Raw genomic sequence first — 23,731 nt, forward strand, 5'->3', positions numbered from 1 at the left:
TAATGAATTGAAATCTAAGACCACATCCAACTCTAAATTGTAAGAATTTATATGTTTTGTTTCACGGTAATGCTTTACATGAAGGTTTGAAATTAATAATAACTAATAAATGCTGTATGAGTGCAGTTTATATAGTATTAGGTTCCTGTTAACATAATGTACGTAGTTATGTGTATCATTTACATAGTAAAAAAAACTCTTAACCTTAGAAACCTGAAAGATCTGATTCTTGTTGTTTACTAATTTAATGTAAAAGATTGTACAAAATACACATCATAAGAGAGGTCTTTAGACAAGTGTTTGTATTTGACCTTTTAGTGACAGTAATGTCCAAACCATAATAAATTAAATATGACCCTCAGTTGTAGTCATTGAGAAAAGTCTCATGCATGGTCATCATGAAAGCACATCACACATCATTCCTCTCGGCTTTTGGTTAAAAAGTGTGCAATTTATTCAATTTTTATTCCCATTTTTTAAAAACACAACAGACAGATGGGAACTGCTTTAAATACAGATGATTTATTTAATAAATAATTGCATTTACATTCTGTAAAAAATACATTTGATTGTTATTTGATGTAATATTTGTTTTTATGCCCTTTTTAGTCTGTCCGCCCCTGTCCCTAAGAAGGTCTGTGCACGCTACTTCACTGGGCACCCTGATGTTTTTTTTTTAGTTTTATGACAAACCACTCTATTAAAATCTGCAAAATGTGGCCTTTCTTAAAAACATATTCTCAGTTTTTGATGTAATCTTGAGTTGAACCCCATTGACCAGTTCTTAAAAAACTGTTTAAATCCAGATCCGTAGTTGTTATTATAAAGAACAATACCAGTAGAAGTTAAGATGGCTTAAATAGTTTGGATAAATTTAGGATGTGTTTAACTGACGTTCTAAACCAGGGGTAAAATATAGCATAGATGAGAGGATTCAGAGCTGAACTAATATACACCATCCATAAAGTAAAATAGGCTATAACAGAAGTCATTCTTGTAATTGGTGTTAGTGATAAGCTGTAAAAGGGAATCCAACAAAACAGATAAACCATCACAATGATTCCTAATGTCAGAGCGGCTTTGCTCTCAGATTTGCTCCTCACTGAACCTTCTGTTAGATGTTTTCCACTCCTCAGCAGAGAGTTTATAACTTTCACTTGATGATGTGCGACATAGAAGATTCTCATATATAAAGTAATAATGATGATACAAGGAAGCAGAAAAGACAGAAACAGGTCAATGATTGTCCAGGCAAAAGTAATAATAAATCTACATTCTCCATAACATGTGTAGTCTCTATGTGAGGAACTTATATCACCTAAAATGTTACAAACTGAAGAGCAGAACCAGGAAACACAGATAATAGTTATTGTTCTAGTCATTGTAATTTTCTGTGGGTACAGCAGAGGGTGACACACAGCCACATAACGGTCAACAGCTATTAAAACTAAATTACTCAGAGATGCTGAGAAAAGCAGCCCCATGATTACTGAAAACACTCTACAGATTGTCTTTCCAAAGTACCAACATGTTTCAATCAACCGAATCCCTTCCAGGGGCATGACAATAAGTCCTATGAGCAGATCTGCCAAAGCCAGAGAGAGAATGAGCATGTTGGTTGGAGTGTGAAGCTTCTTGAAGTGAGAGATGGAGATGATAACCAGCAGATTCAGAAACACAGTCCATATTGACAGCAATGAAAATAACACATACATGACATTGTATTCATATGTGGAGCGTTTTGTCTTGATGCATGATGAGTTAATAGCAGGAAAGCAGTATTGAGTCTTATGATCTTCTGTCTTATAGGCCATGAGTAAAGTCTCCTCCTGTTAAGAGTTTGATCTGATCTCCTTACTGTTCTTTCATTTATATTATGTCTAGATCAGACTGACTCAACCCATTCACCACCCACTCTGATGCAACATTATTTTCAGTGGATGTTATTTTTTTTAACATTTTCATTTTTAGATGTTTGTAAATATTGAGCCCAGATGCAAAACCCTGTAAGTGCATCTGACATATTTTCTTTTAATAAGTATTTATTTTATCCCCTGATCAAGGGGAGGGTGTATATCATTTTTCTGTAAAACACCCATTATAATTAAACAGGCCGGAAGTTAACTTTGGTTTCCCGGAAACATCACCGCTGCAATGGCAATAAAACCGTCTTTGTCAGGGCATTCAGATTTTTTCCATCGTGATTCATTTTATCAATACAGGTCCAGTCCATGCTCTGCAAATGAATGCATGTTCGGGATACATTCCTAAAGTTTTATCCACACCATTCAGAGTTCAGGTGGTTTCTTTACTCGCTCTCCCATCGGCGGACGGCAAACGACCCCCGAACGTGCTCTGCCCCGTCAGAGCATTGCGAATTTATACAACCCACTCCGCCACAAATCGCAAGTCAGATCAGCTGTTTGTGAGCTTTGCGGATCATTCATTACAGGTAGGTATGCCGGTCACCAAACTACGGCCTCCCTCAATGAGCAATGTCCTGTTGGTGTTAGAGCCCACTCTACGCGAGGTATGGCTTCATCATGGGCTTGGTCTACAGGGGTATCTATTCTTGATATTTGCAACATGGCCGGCTGTTCTTCACGGTCTACGTTTGTCAGATTTTACAGCTTAGACGTCCCTGCCCTTCAAGCGCAGGTTCTCTTGGCTTATTCATGCACGCTCATGCGTTTTATGTGTACATCGCGGTGCGCTCAGCGAGCTCACCAACGTGACTCTGAACTTACTTAATTCTCGCACACCCGCGGCCTGCTCTGTGATCTCGCCGTCCTGTGCTATGTTATGTGCTTCCCAGTGCGTTTAAAAACCCCATTCTATATGGTGCTTTCACTTTTGCTTATTAAATGATGAATATGCTGGATATAGTAACAAAAAAGAGAAGGATCCGCACACCAAACAGCTCCCTTTCATAAATTTATTAGGAGTGACGTTTCGGGTCTCTACAACCCTTCCTCAGACTCTGAGTCTGAGGAAGGGTTGTAGAGACCCGAAACGTCACTCCTAATAAATTTATGAAAGGGAGCTGTTTGGTGTTCGGATCCTTCTCTTTTTTGTTACTTATTCATTGATTTGATCCTGCCCCCACATTTAACTTGGATGTGCGTGATTCTATCGTTTTACCATATGCTGGATATAGGGCCACATGCAGTGTCTCTACGGTAAGGCACTTCAGTCCGTTGTGTATGCACGGCGTGATGGGATTACTTTCCCCCATAGCGTCAGTAACTGACGCAATGCGAAGTTAACCGTATTGAAAGGGAACGATAAGGTTACTCATGTAACCCTGGTTCCCTGAAATAACGGGAACAAGCATTGCGTAGCTGGTTGTGCTACAAACGCCTACGCAGCAAGCTTTATTTGGCTATGCGCTTCAGTCTAATGAAAGTGAGCTCATGGCGCTCTCTCCCGGACTATGAAGGGCGTAGCCCTGCCCCTTTCGCGGGCTTGATCGCCATAGGTCTGTAATAGGCTTCAATCGCGGAGTAAACAGGAGTTTCCCCCATAGCGTCAGCATCTGATGCAATGCTCGTTCCCATTATTTCAGGGAACCAGGGTTACGTGAGTAACCTTATCCTTTTATAAATGTTGCGTTTGATGACATCGTATTATTTTATTATGCAATGTTTCATGTTATGTTAAAAACTAAATTGTTAGTCATAGATGTTGCAGTATTAGTCCAATTCGATGGTGTGTTAACACAGCACAGAATTAAACAAGCCAGTAGCCCGACAGATGCTATACAATAAAGCATACTTCCGCAATTGTCCATGACACTGTTGTCATGTGGTTTCTACATCAGTAAAGGCGGTAACAAAAGGTAACGTGGATATTAACGTCATTGACAGGTGACTGCACTGCCCTGGGCCTCTGTTTAGAATGGCAATTTTCTCACAATTTACAATTAGTTGAAAACATTACAGATATTGATAATAACCAGCTTAACAAAATATATAACACTGGCCTAGTGGTTTTTGGATATTTTACTGCGAATATATCTTACAAATTGTGCCTTTAAGTGCCTTTACAACATATGCATTTGGATCATTTCATACAGCAGGAATAAAAACAGCTGAATTTAAGATAATTTATTTTATTGACAGCAGTATGACATTGCTTTCATTTGCCCCTGATTTAGGCTTGCAAACTTTTCTGTCTTCCATTCTACAACATAGTGATTCATTTTGTACTTCTTTCTTCTAAACTTTCATGTTTAATTCTTATTGTCTTATAGAGTAGATGTATTCAATCTGGTGCTAAATGAATTTCATTTGTGCTTGTAATGAAGCAGGATTTTGATTTCAGTAATTCCCTGAGGGTAAACTTAAAACTTTTCTGTTAGTTGGTAAAGTCTTTACCATCAAGTAATTACATATCATATAAAATGAGCTTTTGAACAGCATTTACCTTTCAGAAACAAATGTAAAATTGGCTCATTTGTCAATAACAGTGTTTTGCTATTTAAAATGTGTGAGGGGTCCATGGGGGGGGGTATTAGTTTGGGAAATTTATCTAATGAATTGAAATCTAAGACCACATCCAACTCTAAATTGTAAGAATTAATATGTTTGGTTTCACGGTAATGCTTTACATGAAGGTTTGAAATTAATATGAACTAATAAATTGTCACGATCGGGAACACGAGTAAGGACACAAACGCAGGGTTCACTCGAAAGGGTAACATTTAATATAAATAACATTAAATCAAACAGGAGGAACAACACGGGCAGGTAAGAACAATGACTGAAACACTGGAAACAAACATGACATCAGTGACAATCATCCGGCAAGTGCACATACAACAGGCAGGGGTATATACAAACAGACTAACGATACACAGGTGTGATGAGGCAGGTAATTAATTAACAAGAGTCCAGGTGACGACAATAGACAATCGGAACAGACACAAAACATGACACGGATTCCACCGTGACATAAATGCTGTATGAGTGCAGTTTAGTATTAGGTTCCTGTTAACATAATGTATGTAGTTATGTGTATCATTTACATAGTTAAAAACCTCTTAACCTTAGAAACCTCAAAGATCTGATTCTTGTTATTTTACCCCTAATTTAATGTAAAAGATTGAACTTAACAAAATACACATCATAAGAGAGGTCTTTAGAGAAGTGTTTTAAATTTTGACCTTTTAGTGACAGTAATGTACCTGTAAAATTAAATATGACCCTCAGTTGCAGTCATTGAGAAAAATATCATGCATGGTCATCATGAAAGCACATCACAAAACAACATTCCTCTCGGCTTTTGGTTAAAAATTGTGCATGTTTGGAAAATATTAATTGATTTTAGGTTTACTTCAAATTTACTTCAAAGACAGGAGTAAAATGTATTCCATTTTTATTCCCATTTTTTAAAAACACAACAGACAGACGGGAACTGCTTTAAATACAGATTATTTATTTAATAAATAATTGCATTTACATTCTGTAAAAAATACATTTGATTGTTATTTGGTGTAATATTTATTTTTATGCCCTTTTTAGTCCGTCTACTCTATTAAAATCTGCTAAATGTGGCCTTTTTAAAAAAATATTCTCAGTTTTTGATGTAATCTTTTGTTGAACCCCATTGACCAGTTCTTAAAAAACTATTTAAATCCAGAACCGTAGTTATTATTATAATGAACAAGACCAGTAGAAGTTAAGATGGCTTAAATAGTTTGGATAAATTTAAGATATATTTAACTGACGTTCTAAACCAGGGGTAAAATATAGCATAGATGAGAGGATTCAGAGCTGAACTAATGTACACCATCCATAAAGTAAAACAGGCTATAACAGAAGTCATTCTTGTGTTTGGTGTTAGAGATAAGCTGTAAAAGGGAATCCAGCAAAACAGATAAACCATCACAATGATTCCTAATGTCAGAGCGGCTTTGCTCTCAGATTTCCTCCTTACTGAACCTTCTGTTAGATGTTTTCCACTCCTCATCAGAGAGTTTATAACTTTCACTTGATGATGTGCGACATAGAAAATTCTCAGATATAAAGTTATAATAATGGTACAAGGAAACAGAAAAGACACAAACAGGTCAGTGATTTTCCAGTCAAAAGTAAGCATAAATATACATTCTCCTTTACATGTGGAATTTGTTTGTGAGGTAGTTAAAGCTGAAATGTTATAAGCTGAATAGCAGAACCAGGAAACACAGATAATAGTTATTATTCTAGTCACTGTAATTTTCTGTGGGTACAGCAGAGGGTGACACACAGCCACATAACGGTCAACAGCTATTAAAACTAAATTACTTAGAGATGCTGAGAAAAGCAGCCCCATGATTACTGAAAACACTCTACAGATTGTCTCTCCAAAGTACCAACATGTTTCAATTAACCTAATCGCCTCCAAGGGCATGACAATAAGTCCTATGAGCAGGTCTGCCAAAGCCAGAGAGAGAATGAGCATGTTGGTTGGAGTGTGAAGCTTCTTGAAGTGAGAGATGGAGATGATAACCAGCAGATTCAGAAACACAGTCCATATTGACAGCAATGAAAAAAACACATACATGATATTGTATACATGTGTGGAGCGTTTTGTCTTGATGCATGATGAGTTAATAGCAGGAAAGCAGTATTGAGTCTTATGATCTTCTGTCTTATAGGCCATGAGTAAAGTCTCCTCCTGTTAACAGTTTGATCTGATCTCCTTACTGTTCTTTCATTTATATTATGTCTAGATCAGACTGACTCAACCCATTCACCGCCCACTCTGATGCAACATTATTTTCAGTGGATGTTATTTTTTTAACATTTTCATTTTTAGATGTTTGTAAATATTGAGCCCAGATGCAAAACCCTGTTAGTGCATCTGACATATTTTCTTTTAATAAGTATTTATTTTATCCTTTGATCAAGGGGAGGGTGTATATCATTTTTCTGTAAAACATCCATTATAATTAAACAGGCCGGAAGTTAACTTTGGTTTCCCCGAAACAACACTGCAATGGCAATAAAACCGTCTTTGTCAGGGCATGATTTTTTCCATTGTGATTCATTTTATCAATACAGGTCCAGTCCATGCTCTGCAAATGAATGCATGTTCCTCAAAGATACAATTTATACAATCCGCCGCTAGAGGGCTTACAATGAAAATAATAACAAAGACGTAGATTAATGATGCTCTAAAGCAGCGTGGAATTATGGGATTTGTTGTCTTTAACTTTAAGTTCCCTTTCAATACGGTTACGCCCTTTATAGTCTGGGAGAGAGCGCCATGAGCTCTCTTGCATTCTCCTTCAGCGCAAATCTCTTGCTGCTCCGAAGAAGAAGAAGCCTTACTCGCCGTCGACACAAACCTTGCAGTGGATTCAACGCCTGGCGTATTCCCCTGCCGCTTTCTGGTTGAGACTCCAAATTTATCTAAAAGAGCAGAAGGGCGTTGAGATAATGTCGCTTCAGCACTGTGGCTCATATGCTGAGCCCCTCTGCCCCTGGAGGATCTCCACGATGAGTGCGTCCTCTGCCTGGGTCCCGCCCACGCTGAAGCCGGGCTCAACGAGGCGAGATGCGCCCACTGATAGCTTCTTCCCCTCACGGTGCTGCACACTCGCCTCTCCGCTTTCAAGAGGAAAGCTGCCCGTGCTCCCCCGCTTAAGCATCAGCGATGCTATCTCCTTGCCGTCAACCCATGACTTTGTCCAAAGGAAGAAATGCCCCCTACCGAGTGCTAGCAGCATGGTTTCCTTTGGGTCCGGTGACACGGTCGAGATGATGTCATCCTCTGACGAGTTGGAGGAATAGGCGGCTTCGGGTGAATGGTATCTTTAACCTGAGCGCCATCAACCAGCTCACCAACAGCAAACTCCCTGTTTTCCCGGAGGTACACCAGGACCTCACAAAATCTTGGCTTGCCCCTCACTCCACTCGAGCTCAGAGCGCCGTCACATAGGTCATTTCAGTCATGGACGGGCTGATGAAAACGGATATTCCAAGCTGCTGCCACTCGAAGAGTCTGTTGCTTTCCACCTCTGTCGTCCTCGGCCGGCGGTTGGAGATCGAAACTTAACCACCTGTTCAAGCTTTGCCGCCTGACGTCTTCACTGGCGTTGAAGTCTTACACCCACCGCTGATGGCCAGGCCGCATCTGCTCTCCACATGATGGAAGTGCTGCAGGTCTAACAGGCAAAGCTCCTTCGAGACATGGGCGAGGCGGGTCTGGACCCGGCATCCTTCAAGGACCTGCGCAGCGCGACTGACCTGGCCCTTCGCGCCACCAAGGTCGCTACCCAGGCTGTAGGATGAGCCATGGCCAGCCAGGTCGTTTTGGCGAGACATCTGTGGCTCACGCTGACTGACATCAAGGACACGGATCGAGTTGCCCTCCTTGACTCTCCTGTGTCACCGTCGGGTAGATGGAAGGCTTTTGGCTCTGCAGTGGAAGGCTTCACTCAGCGCTTCACAGAAGCACAGAAATCGTCGCAAGCCATGCGTTATTTTGTGCCAAAACGAGCTGCTGGTCGGGAGAATTTGGACTGTCTTCAGCCGAGCGGAAATCAATTTATTTGCCTCAGACGAGCACGAGCAGTGGCCGACGTTCTTCTCAAAACACCACGATGCCCTGTCTCTAACATGGCCATCACATCTCCTGTATGCTTTTCCTTCGGTGGCATTGTTACTACAGGTCCTTCAGAGGATCAGAGAGGAAAAGCGCACAGTAATTCTTGTTGCACCGCTCTGGCACAATGAATCGTGGCTCCCTGACCTTTGGCGGCTGAATACTTCAGCTCCATGGCCGATACCGCTGAGGAAACACCCCCTCTCTCAAGCGAGAGGGACGATTTGGCATCCGCAGCCGGAGTTATGGAACCTCCACGTATGGTATCTGAACGGCAACCTCAACGCCTTTCAGAACGAGTGTTAGACACATTGACGGAAGCTAGGGCCCCATCTACTAGCCACCTTTACGATCAAAAATGGTCTATTTTCTCTGACTGGTGCAAAGCGAAAAGCTTAAACCCAGAGATTTGTAACGTGGAATATATTCTCTCCTTCCTGCAGGAGATGTACGGCGGTCGAGCATCCTCAACGCTTAAAGTTTACGTTGCAGCGATTGCAGCGAAACACGCTCCTATAGCCGGTCTCTCTTTGTTGGGAAACATGATCTTGTCATTAAATTCCTCAGAGGCGCACGCAGACCGAACCCGCCACGCGGCCCCGTCCTGGGATCCATCCACGGTCCTGAAAGCGCTGCGCGGTCCGCCCTTCGAGCCATAAAATTTGGATATTTTACTGCTAATATATCTTACAAATTGTACCTTTAAGTCCCGTTTACAACATATTCATTTGGATCATTTCATACAGCAGGAATAAAAACAGCAGACTTTAAGACAATTTATTTTGTTGACAGCAGTATGACATTGCTTTCATTTGCCCCTGATTTAGGCTTGCAAACTTTTCTGTCTCCCATTCTACAATGTCTTATACAGTAGATGTATTAAATCTGGTGTTAAATTTATTTCTTTTGTGATTGTAATGAAGCAGGATTTTGATTTCAGTAATTCCCTGAGGGTAAACTTAGAACTTTTCTGTTAGCTGGTGAAGTCTTTACCATCAAGTAATTACATACCATATAAAAAGAGCCTTTGAACAGCATTTACCTTTCAGAAACAAATGTAAAATTGGCTCATTTGTCAATAACAGTGTTTTGCTATTCAAAATGTGTGAGGGGTCCATGGGTGGGGGGTGTTATTAGTTTGGGAAATGTATCTAATGAATTGAAATCTAAGACCACATCCAACTCTAAATTGTAAGAATTTATATGTTTGGTTTCACGGTAATGCTTTACATGAAGGTTTGAAATTAATATGAACTAATAAATGCTGTATGAGTGCAGTTATGTGTATCATTTACATAGTTAAAAGCCTCTCAACCTTAGAAACCTCAAAGATCTGATTCTTGTTGATTACTAATTTAATGTAAAAGATTGAACTTAACAAAAAACACATCATAAGAGAGGTCTTTAGACAAGTGTTTGTATTTTACCTTTTAGTGACAGTAATGTCCAAACCATAATAAATTAAATATGACCCTCAGTTGCAGTCATTGAGAAAAATTTCATGCATGGTCATCATGAAAGCACATCACAAAACAACATTCCTCTCGGCTTTTGGTTAAAAAGTGTGCATGTTTGGAAAAATATTAATTGATTTTAGGGTTACTTCAAATTTCTTAAGAGAGGAGTAAAATTTATTCCATTTTTATTCCCATTTCTTTTTTTTTAAACATAACAGACAGACGGGAACTGCTTTAAATACAGATGATTTATTTAATAAATAATTGCATTTACATTCTGTAAAAAATACATTTGATTGTTATTTGATGTAATATTTATTTTAGGCCCTTTTTAGTCCGTCCGCCCCTGTCCCTAAGAAGGTCTGTGCACGCCACTTCACTGGGCACCCTGATGGGTTTTTTTATTTTATGGCAAACCACTCTATTAAAATCTGCAAAATGTGGCCTTTTTTAAAAACATATTCTCAGTTTTTGGTGTAATCTTGTGTTGAACCCCATTCACCAGTTCTTAAAAAAACTGTTTAAATCCAGAACCGTAGTTGTTATTATAAAGAACAATACCAGTAGAAGTTAAGATGGCTTAAATAGTTTGGATAGATTTAGGATATATTTAACTGACGTTCTAAACCAGGGGTAAAATATAGCATAGATGAGAGGATTCACAGCTGAACTAATATACACCATCCATAAAATAAAACAGGCTATTGCAGAAGTCATTCTTGTGTTTGGTGTTAGAGATAAGCTGTAAAAGGGAATCCAACAAAACAGATAAACCATCACAATGATTCCTAATGTCAGAGCGGCTTTGCTCTCAGATTTCCTCCTCACTGAACCTTCTGTTAGATGTTTTCCACTCCTCATCAGAGAGTTTATAACTTTTACTTGATGATGTGCAACATAGAAGATTCTCAAATATAAAGTTATAATGATGATACAAGGAAGCAGGAAAGACAGAAACAGGTCAATGATTGTCCAGGCGAAAGAAATGATAAATGTACATTCTCCATAACATCTGTAGTTTCTATGTGAGGAACTTATATCAGCTAAAATGTTATAAGCTGAAGAGCAGAACCAGGAAACACAGATAATAATTATTGTTCTAGGCATTGTTATTTTCTGTGGGTACAGCAGAGGGTGACACACAGCCACGTAACGGTCAACAGCTATTAAAACTAAATTACTTAGAGATGTAGAGAAAAGCAGCCCCATGATTACTGAAAACGCTCTACAGATAGTCTCTCCAAAGTACCAACATGTTTCAATCAACCTAATCCCCTCCAGGGGCATGACAGTAAGTCCTACGAGCAGATCTGCCAAAGCCAGAGAGAGAATGAGCATGTTGGTTGGAGTGTGAAGCTTCTTGAAGTGAGAGATGGAGATGATCACCAGCAGATTCAGAATCACAGTCCATACTGACAGCACTGAAAAAAACAAATACATGATATTGTATTCATGTGTGGGGCGTTTTGTCTTGATGCACGATGAGTTAATGGCAGGAAAGCAGTATTGAGTCTCATGATCTTCTGTCTTATAAGCCATGAGTAAAGTGTCCTCCTGTTAAGAGTTTGATCTGATCTCCTTACTGTTCTTTAATTTATAGTATGTCTAGATCAGACTGACTCAACCCATTCACCGCCCACTCTGATGCAACATTGTTTTCAGTGGATGTTATTTTTTTAACATTTTCATTTTTAGATGTTTGTAAATATTGAGCCCAGATGCAAAACCCTGTAAGTGCATCTGACATATTTTCTTGTAGATGAGCATTTATTTTATCCCCTGATCAAGGACTCCTTCCCTACCTTGCTCGTCCCTCTTGAACTATACATTCATGTTTGTTGTCTTTATTGTTGCCCCTGACTCATTGGGCCCTATCTTGCACCCAGCACAATTGACTTTGTCAGTGACGCATGTATCATTCGTATTTTGCACCGGCCCACAGCGGGTTTTTCCCTCCACAGACGCACGTCGGCAAACTAGGGAATTAACTTGCGCTCCCTGGGCTGTTCAGCGCAAAAAAAGAGGCGTGTTCTGGCGCAAACCATCCCTGATGCTATTTTGCAGTTTAAAAAAATAATTGCGCCACTGACCAGAACAAAAATAGTTTAGGGGCTGGAGACACCAAAACTTTTAAACGCGGCTGAAAACGCCTTGAGGACGCCGAATGCCAGCTGTTTTTCAGCTGAGTGCCAGCTTTCTTCAGCTGAGCGCTTTGGTAGCTGTGATACTTCAGCTGCGAGCCGGTTGGTTGCTGTGGTAATGTCCCGCCCCTCCTCCACTGTGATTGGGCGGCCGTGTGAGAACTGACATTGACGAGCGGAGCTTTTCTCCCAAAGTTGAATCTCTTTCAACTCTCGACGCTCAGCACCGAGCGCGGAAAAACCGCAGAGTGCCGGTTTTCAGCGCGGAAAAAACCCGCTAGCTGCTGGCTTATTTGAAAAACGCCGAGCTTCCATTGGAAACAATTGAAAACATGTGCCGGCCGTGGGCGTAAAAGTTTTGGTGTACACAACCCCTTAAAGTCAGTGGCGCGTTGCGCGTTGTTCATTATGCTATTTTAAGGGCGCATGCTTGACCATAATGTATAGCGTGCACAATGCGCATACACTTTGCTTATCTAATCTACACAGATGCAACAGTTATTTTTGCAAATCATAAATTGTTACACTAAAAAATATTAACACATGAGATAAGGGAAATCATAGTGGTGAGCATTGTGGTGATAGTTTTTATTTATTGTGTGGCTGCGTTAAAAAATTCTCATGCAAATAACGATTAAAATATTTTCATAAGTTTGTTGTGTGGCTGTATTACGTTTATTTTATGTAAATAATAATTAAAATGTTTTCATAAGAAACCTTAAAGGTGCCCTTCCTCTGGCGTTTTTATTGTTTTAGACTGTTGTCTGAGGTCTACTCATGACGTTTGCATGGTTTTTACATCCAAAAACATCAAAAGCAATAAGTAATAGGCTATTTTGTACCCTGATTTTGAGGCTGGTTAGAGAAGTGATCCGTTTTAATGGGCGGGCTGCATTGACGACTTGGAAGTAAACGCCCACTGCTATGATTGGATAACAGTTTTTCGTTCAAACTCACTTTCATTTTAATCTCATGTGTAATCAGTTTAATGTTAAGTGAGTGTCTTAAGACACAGTGTCTTTCTTACACGCGCATATTTTATCATAAACCCTTTTGACACACACACGCCTGTCTTTTATCGTAAACCCACGCACAAAAACACACACACACAAACACAAACGTACACGTGTCTTTTATCGTAAACCCTTTCGTTGTGCGTGTAGCAGCACACACACACACACACACACACACACACACACACACACACACACACACACCCTTTTACATAAACCCTTCGACGCGTGTGTAACGAATGCACAAACACACACATGTGTTTTTTTATCACATTTAATAACTCACACAAACACGACTGTCTTTTATCATAAACCCTTTCAAAGAGTGTGCAGCATGAATTCGCGTCCCTCGGAAGAGAAAACACCGGCCACCACAGTGACACATAGTACTAAAGTGTTTTACTCCCACAAACACGCGTGTCTTTTATCATAAACCCTTTCAAAGAGTGTGCAGCATGAATTCGCGTCCCTCGGAAGAGAAAACACCGGCCGCCACAGTGACACATAGTACTAAAGTGTTTTACTCCCACAAACACGCGTGACTTTTATCATAAACCCTTTCAAAGAGTGTGCAGCATGAATTCGCGTCCCTCGGAAGAGAAAACACCGGCCGCCACAGTGACACATAGTACTAAAGCGTTTTACTCACATAAGCTGCGCCACCATTACGTCCGGATCCAATATTGATAGAGGAGCATTGCTTTTTAATCGCAGTCTCTCTTCAAATCCAGCTTTCTTCTGAACATCCAAACATGTAGCAACTGTTATGATTACCTCGTTTAATAGGAATGATGTCTCTTGACGAAAAACAATGGCCCGAATATGGTACGGTTAACGTTTAGCCATCCTTGCAGTAACTTGTTATGAAAACTAACTCAACTACACGTAATATGTGGGCGCGGTCTCAAGTTGAAGAGCTCATGAATATTAATGACCTCGATCAGTTCCACGTCACACTGATAAGCTTTTTAAACTGACCTAATTTCTCCGCTTATTTCTTTTCAGTGGCTAGAGCTGACAGAGGAGGTGGAAGTTAATTTTCACATTCACGACACAACACAAACACATATGGACCTAACACATATCAAAATATACAAGTAAAAACGGTTTTATGTGGAAGGGCCTCTTTAATGTATATGAACTTGATTTGTAAGAGTACTTTGGGGTTGGACCTTGCTTGCGTTTCTTGGGTCCGATTTCAAAGCCCCCAAACCCTTTCACATGGAGGGTGGATGCAGTGATGTCCTCTGCTGGCGTCAGGTCATGTGTAGAGGCAGATCCACCTCCTGTTACATGGCGTGCCTGATTTCTGCTGGCAAGCTTGGGATTCCCCCGTCTCCTGACATCATTATAGCGATTGGCGCAACGATGGGGATGCCAGCTGATGAGACTGTGGCTATTTCCTCTCACGCCTGTTTAACCTACGCTGATTTGGGCGGGTTTCTCCTATCCCCATACAAAACAACTTCTCTGACTTTGACTGCTCTTACAAGAAAGTGGGTCTCCTTGGCTGTAAACCGCATAATAATAGCAACCCGCCATGGAACTTGCATTTAAAGGGAATGTTGGATACCGTTCTGATTGGTTTATTTGACTTTACGCCCAAACCACACCTATGAATAATGAACCTACTTTAGACCAACCCCTTATTGATTTGCGCCCGGCGCAAGAGTTATTTCTCACGCCAGGAAAATAGCAACAGTGCCCAAGATCCGCCCACAAACTCACTTGAGCTTTGCGCTTCGCACTTGCATTTCAGTTCGTTAAAATAGGGCCCAGTATGTTGAAATTATCCTTGCGGGGCCGGCACAGTGGCTCAGTGGGTAGCACTGTTGCCTCACAGCAAGAAGGTTCCCGGTTCGTAAAACACGCAAGTTAGGCAAATTGGAGATACCAAATTTTGCCTTCCCCAATTTGTGTATAAATCAACTTGTCTGAATTAACTTCTGTATGGATTACCTGGTTCTCGCCATGAATATAGCCGTAGATGCTGGAATGGCGTTAAGAAATAAAGGAAGAAGAAGAAGAAGAATTATCCTTGCCCCTGATTTGTTAAATGTATTGTGTCCTTGATATGTCATTTTGTCTTGTAGGTTGTGTGTGGGATGCCTTCTTATCATATATTTTGCTCTTTGTGGCAGGATAATGACCCACGTGTTTTGTGTGGTAGCACATGGCCTTTCTTTGTGCTGTGTGCTTCCTTGTCTCGTCTCCCGCCCCGCCCCCACGTCTCCTTGTTAGTAGATGGTATGTATATGACGTCACCGTCAGCGAGAGGGACTGCGGTTACGCTCACTGAGTGGCCAAAAGACAGAGTGCAGCATTTGAGTACAGCATGACATTGGCTAAAAAACAGTGAAAACGCGTCAAAATGGGAAAAAGCTGTTGTGCATAGACTGTACTAACAGATTAACTCTTTCCCCGCCATTGACGAGATATCTCGTCAATTAAGAGAAAACGCTTCCCCGCCAATGACAAGATTTTCCGTCTTTCCGCAACTTTTTAAACCCGGAAGTATTGCCCTATGGCAAGCTGCTGCATGTCTGTTTTAAAGATCGCTCTGAATGGGATCTCTATGAAAAGTCCGTCACAAAAATTGAATTATTTCTGCTTTTTGCTCAAAATGTGGTGTTTTTGCAAAAACCTACCCATATTCAAAAGCTGATTGCAAAAGAACCACTTAAGGTAGGATGAAACGTTTTTTTTTTTTTTTGAAAGCAGAGGGTCTGTTCTTTTATTTGGTATATTGTATGTTTATATATTTAAAGAAGAACATTTTCTGGAAGGCATTAAACTTTGGTGAAAATCATGAAAAACTCTGGCGCTGGATGGCAACTTTTTTTAAAAACGCTGGCGGTGAAAGAGTTAACAAGAATTCTGAGCTATCGTAACACAGAAAGGAGAAGAAAATTGATCGTTCATTCCAACGTCCAGAGACCACAGGTGGGCTGAAGTTGCTAGGGTTTTACTTTCTACTTAAAAGTTTTTTTCAAGTATTTGTATTTTATCCATGTTTTTCTTTGGAAAACATACATTCCAAAGCAAAGCATATTATCATAATTTTTATTCTATTACATAAATACACGTGTTTGTTTTACATTTAATATTTAAGTAATTTACATTAACGTACTTTTACTCAAGTAAATGTACACAATTTTAATGTAATTAGGTATTAAATAAATTTTAATATGCAATATTAAAGAATACACAGTATGATTCTATGCTTTAGAAGTAAAATTTTTCCCAATACAAACATCTTACTAAAGTACAGATGCTTTGAAAATGTAACTAATGTAACTAAGTATTGTCCATCTCTGCTATCAAGTCCAACTAAATCCAATTTAAGCTGATAATAGTCAGTTTTACTAGAATTTGCACTACAGCTGCTATGAAAGCCAGCCATTTTGTTGAAGGTTTGCCACTCGACAGGGCGAGTTCCGGCGTGGTCACGTGGAAAAGTGATGTCAATACATACCCTCTATTATCATATTATTGTTTCATTCATGTCACCTGTACCCTCATTATATGCTCTCCTATTTAGTGACCTTGTTTTTGCTGTCTTGTGCTGGTTTGTTTTGCTTCCATGGCCTGTCTTGTTGTCATCTTTCCTGAGTTTGTTTGTTATTTTGCCCCCTCGTTGGCTTTTATCTTATTGTCCATAAAGTTTTGTGTCTGAAACGTCTGCAATTGGGTTCTACTGTATGCCTCATGATTCCTGACAGTAACCCTCGTTCTCTGAAGGAAGGGAACAGAGACATCACATTAAAGACTGACGTATTGGGAACTCACTCACTTATTGGGGCCAATCAACTTCGAGTGTAACAGCAATAAATGTTGTCATGCAGTATTTACATCTACTGACACCGCCGTGCCGTGTGGGTATAAATAGGCAGCAGGTGAAATGCACTATTAGCTTTTTTGCTGAGGAGCCGAGCCTATGAGACTCAGCCGTCTCAGCAGTGATACAGCCATCCATGGTGACAGGATGTGTTGTCTCCACTTAATTTAACATTTAGAAGCTCTTTTAAAAACACTTAAAGTTGATTGATCCCTCTAAGCGAGTTTCCAATACGTTGGTCGTCGAAGTGACAGAGTGAAAAATACATACATACATACATACATACATACATACATACATATATATATATATATATATTATTTAATATATCCTCTATAGAATCAGCTATGTCTTGCTCTCTCCAAATGTTATTTTTCCCTCCTAGGATGTTTCTTCAGCCCCTGTGGCGTCTGCTGACATTGGCTTAACTTAGCACCCTCTTATATACTTAACATTATAACTTTGCTCGCTAGTACGGTTGATCTCAACCGCTGTATTCTGCTGCTTATGTTTACGATTTTTCTGTGTTTTCTCATGTATTTATCAATGTAAAGCTGCTTTGAAACAATTAAACAATTTTGAAAAGCACTATATAAATATATAGAACATTTTAAATAAAATATCTTCAGTGTACTTTTTTATTTTAGTATGTTTAATCCATGCATAATTTAATACATTTGGTAGAAGCTATTTTTTCTTATCTTTTTACACAATGAAAGTGGAAAACGTGCATAAGAAGATTATTTGCTTGTAACTTAAGTAGGTTTAGACGGTTCAGCAGCAACAACATAAACCGCTTTTGTAGACCAAATGCAACTAAAATCAATAAACAACAGAGTCGATTAGAGTAGTTTATTTCTTATAACAAGTAAAAAATGGCAAGTATATGAAAAGTAAATTACCTTCGTTCAGAATTCTTGCCTGGCTGCCAAACTTCTTCTCAAAGTGATGATCCATGCTTGGCATCTCCCCTTGTCTTAAGCAAACCAAAACATTTTATTTTCAATAAAGGTATTTGTTTCCGAGATCAGTTTAGCCACTAGCCAGACCGATAGGTAAACACAGGCTGATAGGTTCTGTAAATAGTAAAATGTCTCCAATGCCTTTCAGATTGGTGAGGTCGATGCTGTAGAAGAGCAAATAATCGACATTAGCCTGTAGTGTCAGCTTTGGCCACTAAAGCATTGCTTAATATATACAAATATTGTGAATTTACTCTTTTGTTTACATTTCTTTTCGTACAGGTATTTACTTTAGGCCAGCGTTAATACAAGTCCAATCCATGTTCTGCACATGAATGCATAATCCTTGAGTGCCTCAACAATAGATTATTTTGGATCATTTCATACAGCAGGGATAAAAGAGCTGACTTTAATTTACTGACAGCATTATGACATTGCTTTCATTTGCCTCTGGTTTAGGCTTGTAAACTTTTCTGTGTCCCATTCTAGAACATAATGATTAATTTTGTATTTCTAATTTTCATGTTTAATTCTTATTGTCGTATACAGTCTGGTGTTATATCAATGAGTCCTGTTAACACCTATATCCTGCATTCAAAGATGATTCATCAAAGCATCATTAAAAGTGGGAAACAAATAGATTAACATACTGATGCAAGTTATTCAGTTACCCAACAGTAGTTTATCCACACAAAATCTTCATATTTTTTATTAAATTCAATATTAAAATAAGTTTTATTTTATTGGGACATCTGTCCTGAAAAACATTTTTATAGAATAGTAACATTGAATGCTACTGTATGCATGTTTTTATTTGCTTATTTGTTCAGTACTGCAGATTCTGATGTATTAAGACTAAAAACTTATATTTTTTATCAGTTTAATTAACTGTAACAAAGAAATTGGTAATAAACTGTACTTCTTTACATATGTCACCTCTAATTTATATTTTTGGCCTACAGATTCCATAAACCCGCTCCGCACCCTAATGGGTTTATTAGTTTAATGGCAGACCACTTTATTAATCTCTATAAAATTTAGTATTTTTAAAAACATATTCTCAATTGTTGATGTAATATCGTGTGTTGAACTCCAATAACATGTGAACAATGCCAGTAAATCCAGAATCGTAATTATTATTATTATGAACAAGAAGTTATGCTGGTTTAAATATTTTGGATAGATTTAGAATGTGTTTAACTGACTTCCTAAACCAGGGGTAAAATATGGCATAGATGAGAGGATTCAGACCTGAATTAATATACAACATCCATAACATAAAATAGGCTGAAACAGAAGTCATTTTTGTGTTTGGTGTTAGAGATAAACTATAATAGGGAATCCAGCAAAACAGATAAACCATCACAATGATTCCTAATGTCAGAGCGGCTTTGCTCTCAGATTTCCTCCTCACTGAACCTTCTGTTAGATGTTTTCCACTCCTCATCAGAGAGTTTATAACTTTCACTTGCTGATGTGCCACATAGAAGATTCTCAAATATAAAGTTATAATGATGGTACAAGGAAACAGGAAAGACAGAAACAGGTCAGTAATTGTCCAGGCAAAAGTAATGATAATTACACATTCTCCATAACATGTGTATTTTCTATGTGAAATATTTATACCAATTGCAATGGTATAAGCTGAAGAGAAAAACCAGAAAAGACAGATAATAAATATTGTTCTAGTCGTTGTTATTTTCTGTGGGTACAGCAGAGGGTGACACACAGCCACATAACGGTCAATAGCTATTAAAACTAAATTACTCAGAGATGTAGAGAAAAGCAGGCCTGTGGTTGTTAAAACCACTGTACAGAAAGTGTCTCCAAAGTACCAACATGTTTCAATCAACTTAATCGCCTCCAGGGGCATGGTAATAAGTCCTATGAGCAGGTCAGTTACAGCCAGAGAGAGAATGAGCATGTTGGTTGGAGTGTTAAGCTTCTTGAAGTGAGAGATGGAGATGATCACCAGCAGATTCAGAAACACAGTCCATACTGACAGCAAAGAAAAAAACACATACATGATATTGTATTCATGTGTGGAGCGTTTTGTCTTGATGCATGATGAGTTAGTGCCAGGAAAGCAGTATTGAGTCTCATGATCTTCCGTCTCATAGGCCATGAGTAAAGTCTCATCCTGTTAAGAGTTTGATCTGATCTCTGTTCTGTCATTTATACACTGTCAGGGTCAGACTGACTCAACCCATTCACCACCCACTCTGATGCTGTATATTGATGTTGTAACTATTGAACCTCATACCGAAATACACTAAAGGAATCCCAGATTTTAGCTCAAATGGGATAATAAGTATAATTAACTGTAATTAACTATACAAATTCATAAGGTTTTACCTGATTTAGCAGAATTAATAATAACAATTAATTCGTTAATGCATTCATCCAGCGACTTCCGCGTCTGCATGTCTAACTATGAAGGATGATGAGCTGGGGGAGGACCTTTTCGACTTTCGATAAGTCCAACCCATTAAAGTTGAGATAACCAATGTGAGAAGAACTCTTTGTTCTTGACAGACTTAATCTGCATAGTTTGTTTAATGCCGAGATTTTGTTTCAATAATAATTTGGATTAATATTAAACGAGTTTGATACCAGTTATGGTAACATGATGTATATCTTGTGTTTTTTTGTTTGGGACTTTTATTTTGAAGTCTTGTTTCTGGTCTTTTAATTTGATATCATGCCATTTCTCAGTTCACCATTCACTTCCTGTTTGTATTGTATAAAGCCTGTTCATTCACCATCACACCCTGCAAAGTATTACCAGCTGTAATACCGAGTGTTCTTGTCTTGTTTCATGGTTTTCTGTTTTCATGTTCATGGTTTTGACCCTTGCCTGCATTTTTGGATTATGTTTGTGGATTACCCTTTGGATGTGTTTGCCTGCCTACGTGGATTTTAATCAATTTTCTGCATTTGGATTCTCTTGCTCTCTCTCTCGTGTTGTGTAAGCAGCGCCCGTTGTTACAGAATACTTCGCCTTACCAGAATCCAGCAGAGGTTTGTGAATTCCTGTGTCTGTGCCCAAGGTGGCTGTCGCCATGCCTGCACCTGTTTTTAACATGGCTACCACCATACCTGCACCTGTTGTCCAAAGAGCCGTCACCACGACCACACCTGTGTTCCAGAAGGCCACTATCATCCCTGCACTTGCTATCAAGAAGGCCGCCGTGCCTAAACCCAAGCCACTTCACAAAGTGGCTGCCTCACCAACCTCTCCAGTTTATGCCAAGATCAGGCGATTGATGTCAAGTCTGCTAGATACACAGAAGATGTCGGAATGGGTGACTAAGATTCTTAAGTCCTGTTATGTCCAGTTCTATGGTCCCTATGACGACGGAGGTATGTCCTTTGAATTCCGTGCTTTCTGTATTTGTCATGGCTCTGTGGTGTACGTGGTCTGTTTTCTGCCCTTCTGTTTCATGTGAAGATTCTCAAGCCCATGAATCTGAATCATCTGATACACCTCCTATCACGGCTAGAAGGTTCGAATCTGTGTCTCCTGCACTTGCTACCACAACTAGAAGGTCCGAACATGAGCCTCAAACATGTCCTGGCTTACCTGAATTGCCTGGCTTACCTAAATCGCCTGGCTTACATGAATCGCCTGGCTTACCTGAATTGCCTGGCTTACCTAAATCGCCTGGCTTACATGAATCGCCTGGCTTACCTGAATTGCCTGGCTTACCTGAATCGCCTGGCTTACATGAATCGCCTTGCTTACCTGAATCGCCTGGCTTACCTGAATCGCCTGGTTCACCTGAGTCGCCTGTTTCACCTGGTTCATCTGATTCATCCAAGTCCACTGCACTTTCTTTTATGGCTGAAAAGTTTGAATCTAAGTCCCCTGAGCTTCTTGTCTCGACCATGTCTGCTGAGCCTAAGTTTCCTGAATTTCCTGTCATGACCATAAGGCCTGTTTCTAAGTTCCCTGAGTTTCCCTGGTTACTTCTGAGTTCCCTGTGTCCTGTATGTCAGCTAAAATGGTCACTCCTAAGCTCCATGGACTCTTTGCCCTACCTAAGATGGCTGACTCTGAACTTTTTGCCCTGCCAAAGATGGCAGACTCTGAACTCTTTGCACTTTCTAAAATGTCCGATCATGAACTCTATGAGCTCTTTGCCTGGCCCAAGATAGACATTTATGTACTAATGGAATTAATTGTATTTATATCCATTTTGTCAAATATCTTTGCTATGCCAGCCTCTCTCTCTGCTATCTCTGTCGTCAGGTCCAGAGCACCACCAGCGCCACCCTGGTTTCCAATGTCTTCTGTGCCTGTTCCCATGATGGCTGAAGCTCCCCTTAGTTTTTTTTTTGGGGGGGGGGGGTAGTACCCGGGCGCATGGAAGATGACACTGAGTGCGAAGCCGAGGTGACTAATCTTCCACGTCTGCCCCACGATCCTGGTCCATATCTGCCCCACGATCCTGGTCCACGTCTGCCCCACGATCCTGGTCCACGTCTGCCCCACGATCCTGGTCCACGTCTGCCCCACGATCCTGGTCCACGTCTGCCCCACGATCCTGGTCCACGTCTGCCCCACGATCCTGGTCCACGTCTGCCGCACGATCCTGGTCCACGTCTGCCCCACAATCCAGGTCCATGTCTGCTTCACGATCCAGGTTTACTGCTGCCCCGTGATCATGGTCCTATGCTGTCCTCACGTCCCTGGCCCATTTGAACCTCACTACCCAGGACCGTCTGTTCTCCACGGTCCAGGTCCGTCTCGGATTTATCAACACACCCTGCCACTTTGTCTTGTGTTTTGTTTTGACCATTGCCTGCATTTAGAGTTTTACTAAATATCCTAGCTTCTCTTTGTAATGGCACTAAATAGTGGTTGTGTGGTTGAAGCCCGTCATCAGTGAAAGGAAGCCATAGACTATAAAGACTGTAAACAACACTGGTCCAGAGGCACTTCCTGATTCAGTTTTTTTTAATACTGAACAAAATATTAATATTAATTAATATTAGAGCAAAATACAACCAACAGAAAATTAAGAACTGATCAAAATGTAAAATAAATGTGTAAAATAAATCTGGTGTTAAATGATTTTCTTAGTTTTATGAGAGCAATGCAGAAGGATTTTGATCTCATTACTTCCCTGACGGTACTAACTCTTCTGTTTGCTGATGAAGTCTTTACCAGCAAGCAATAATATATGATATAAAAGAGGCTTTTCAACAGCATTGGCCTCTCAGAAACAAAGGTATCATGGGCTGATTTGTCAATAACAATATTTTGTTATTCAAAATGTGTGCAGGGTCTTCATGGTGGGTCATGTTAACACCTGTATGCTGCATCCAAAAATGATCCACCAAAGCATTGTTACAAGTGGGAAACAAAATCACATGCAAGTCGATTGACAGACTGATGCAATAGTTGCTCTTGATGATGCAGGTTAGTGTCTTGTGTACTCGTTTATGCATATAAAATAAATCATATTTTAAATGAGAGTTTTGTCTTTTGGAGACATCTGTCCTGAAAAACATTTTCAAATTTGTGCCTAAGCACTACCGTGTGCATGTTTTTTTTTGCTTGTCGGTACTGCATATTCGGATGTATTTAAGGCTAAAAACGTTATTACTTTTTTATTTTTTATTTGTTTAATTAATTGTAACAAATAAATTAGTACTTTAAACTGTATACTCCTTAACATATGCAACTATAATTTATATGTTTGGCGTGCAGTTTTCATAAACC

The 23,731-nt window shown here is 39.7% G+C and overlaps 3 protein-coding genes across 3 annotated transcripts; all 3 read right to left on the minus strand.

The window, feature by feature from the left end:
- Positions 1 to 5,679: 5,679 nt before the first annotated feature.
- On the minus strand, positions 5,680 to 8,205 carry LOC135746763 (trace amine-associated receptor 13c-like). Its single transcript, XM_065265451.1, has 4 exons — positions 8,102 to 8,205; positions 7,502 to 7,799; positions 7,317 to 7,397; positions 5,680 to 6,660 (listed from the first exon to the last, which is right to left on the minus strand). Exons 1-4 carry the CDS (start codon positions 8,203 to 8,205, stop codon positions 5,680 to 5,682), a joined length of 1,464 nt encoding a protein of 487 aa, XP_065121523.1.
- A 2,414-nt stretch (positions 8,206 to 10,619) lies between these two features.
- Positions 10,620 to 17,998, minus strand: LOC135746756 (trace amine-associated receptor 13c-like). Its single transcript, XM_065265437.1, has 2 exons — positions 17,963 to 17,998; positions 10,620 to 11,603 (listed from the first exon to the last, which is right to left on the minus strand). Exons 1-2 carry the CDS (start codon positions 17,996 to 17,998, stop codon positions 10,620 to 10,622), a joined length of 1,020 nt encoding a protein of 339 aa, XP_065121509.1.
- A 1,161-nt stretch (positions 17,999 to 19,159) lies between these two features.
- On the minus strand, positions 19,160 to 20,128 carry LOC135738960 (trace amine-associated receptor 13c-like). The gene has a single exon (XM_065257182.2). It carries the CDS (start codon positions 20,126 to 20,128, stop codon positions 19,160 to 19,162), a length of 969 nt encoding a protein of 322 aa, XP_065113254.1.
- Between the last annotated feature and the right edge of the window lie 3,603 nt (positions 20,129 to 23,731).

Source organism: Paramisgurnus dabryanus, chromosome 10 (genome assembly GCF_030506205.2).
Source record: "Paramisgurnus dabryanus chromosome 10, PD_genome_1.1, whole genome shotgun sequence".
NCBI classification, from domain to species: Eukaryota; Metazoa; Chordata; class Actinopteri; order Cypriniformes; family Cobitidae; genus Paramisgurnus; species Paramisgurnus dabryanus.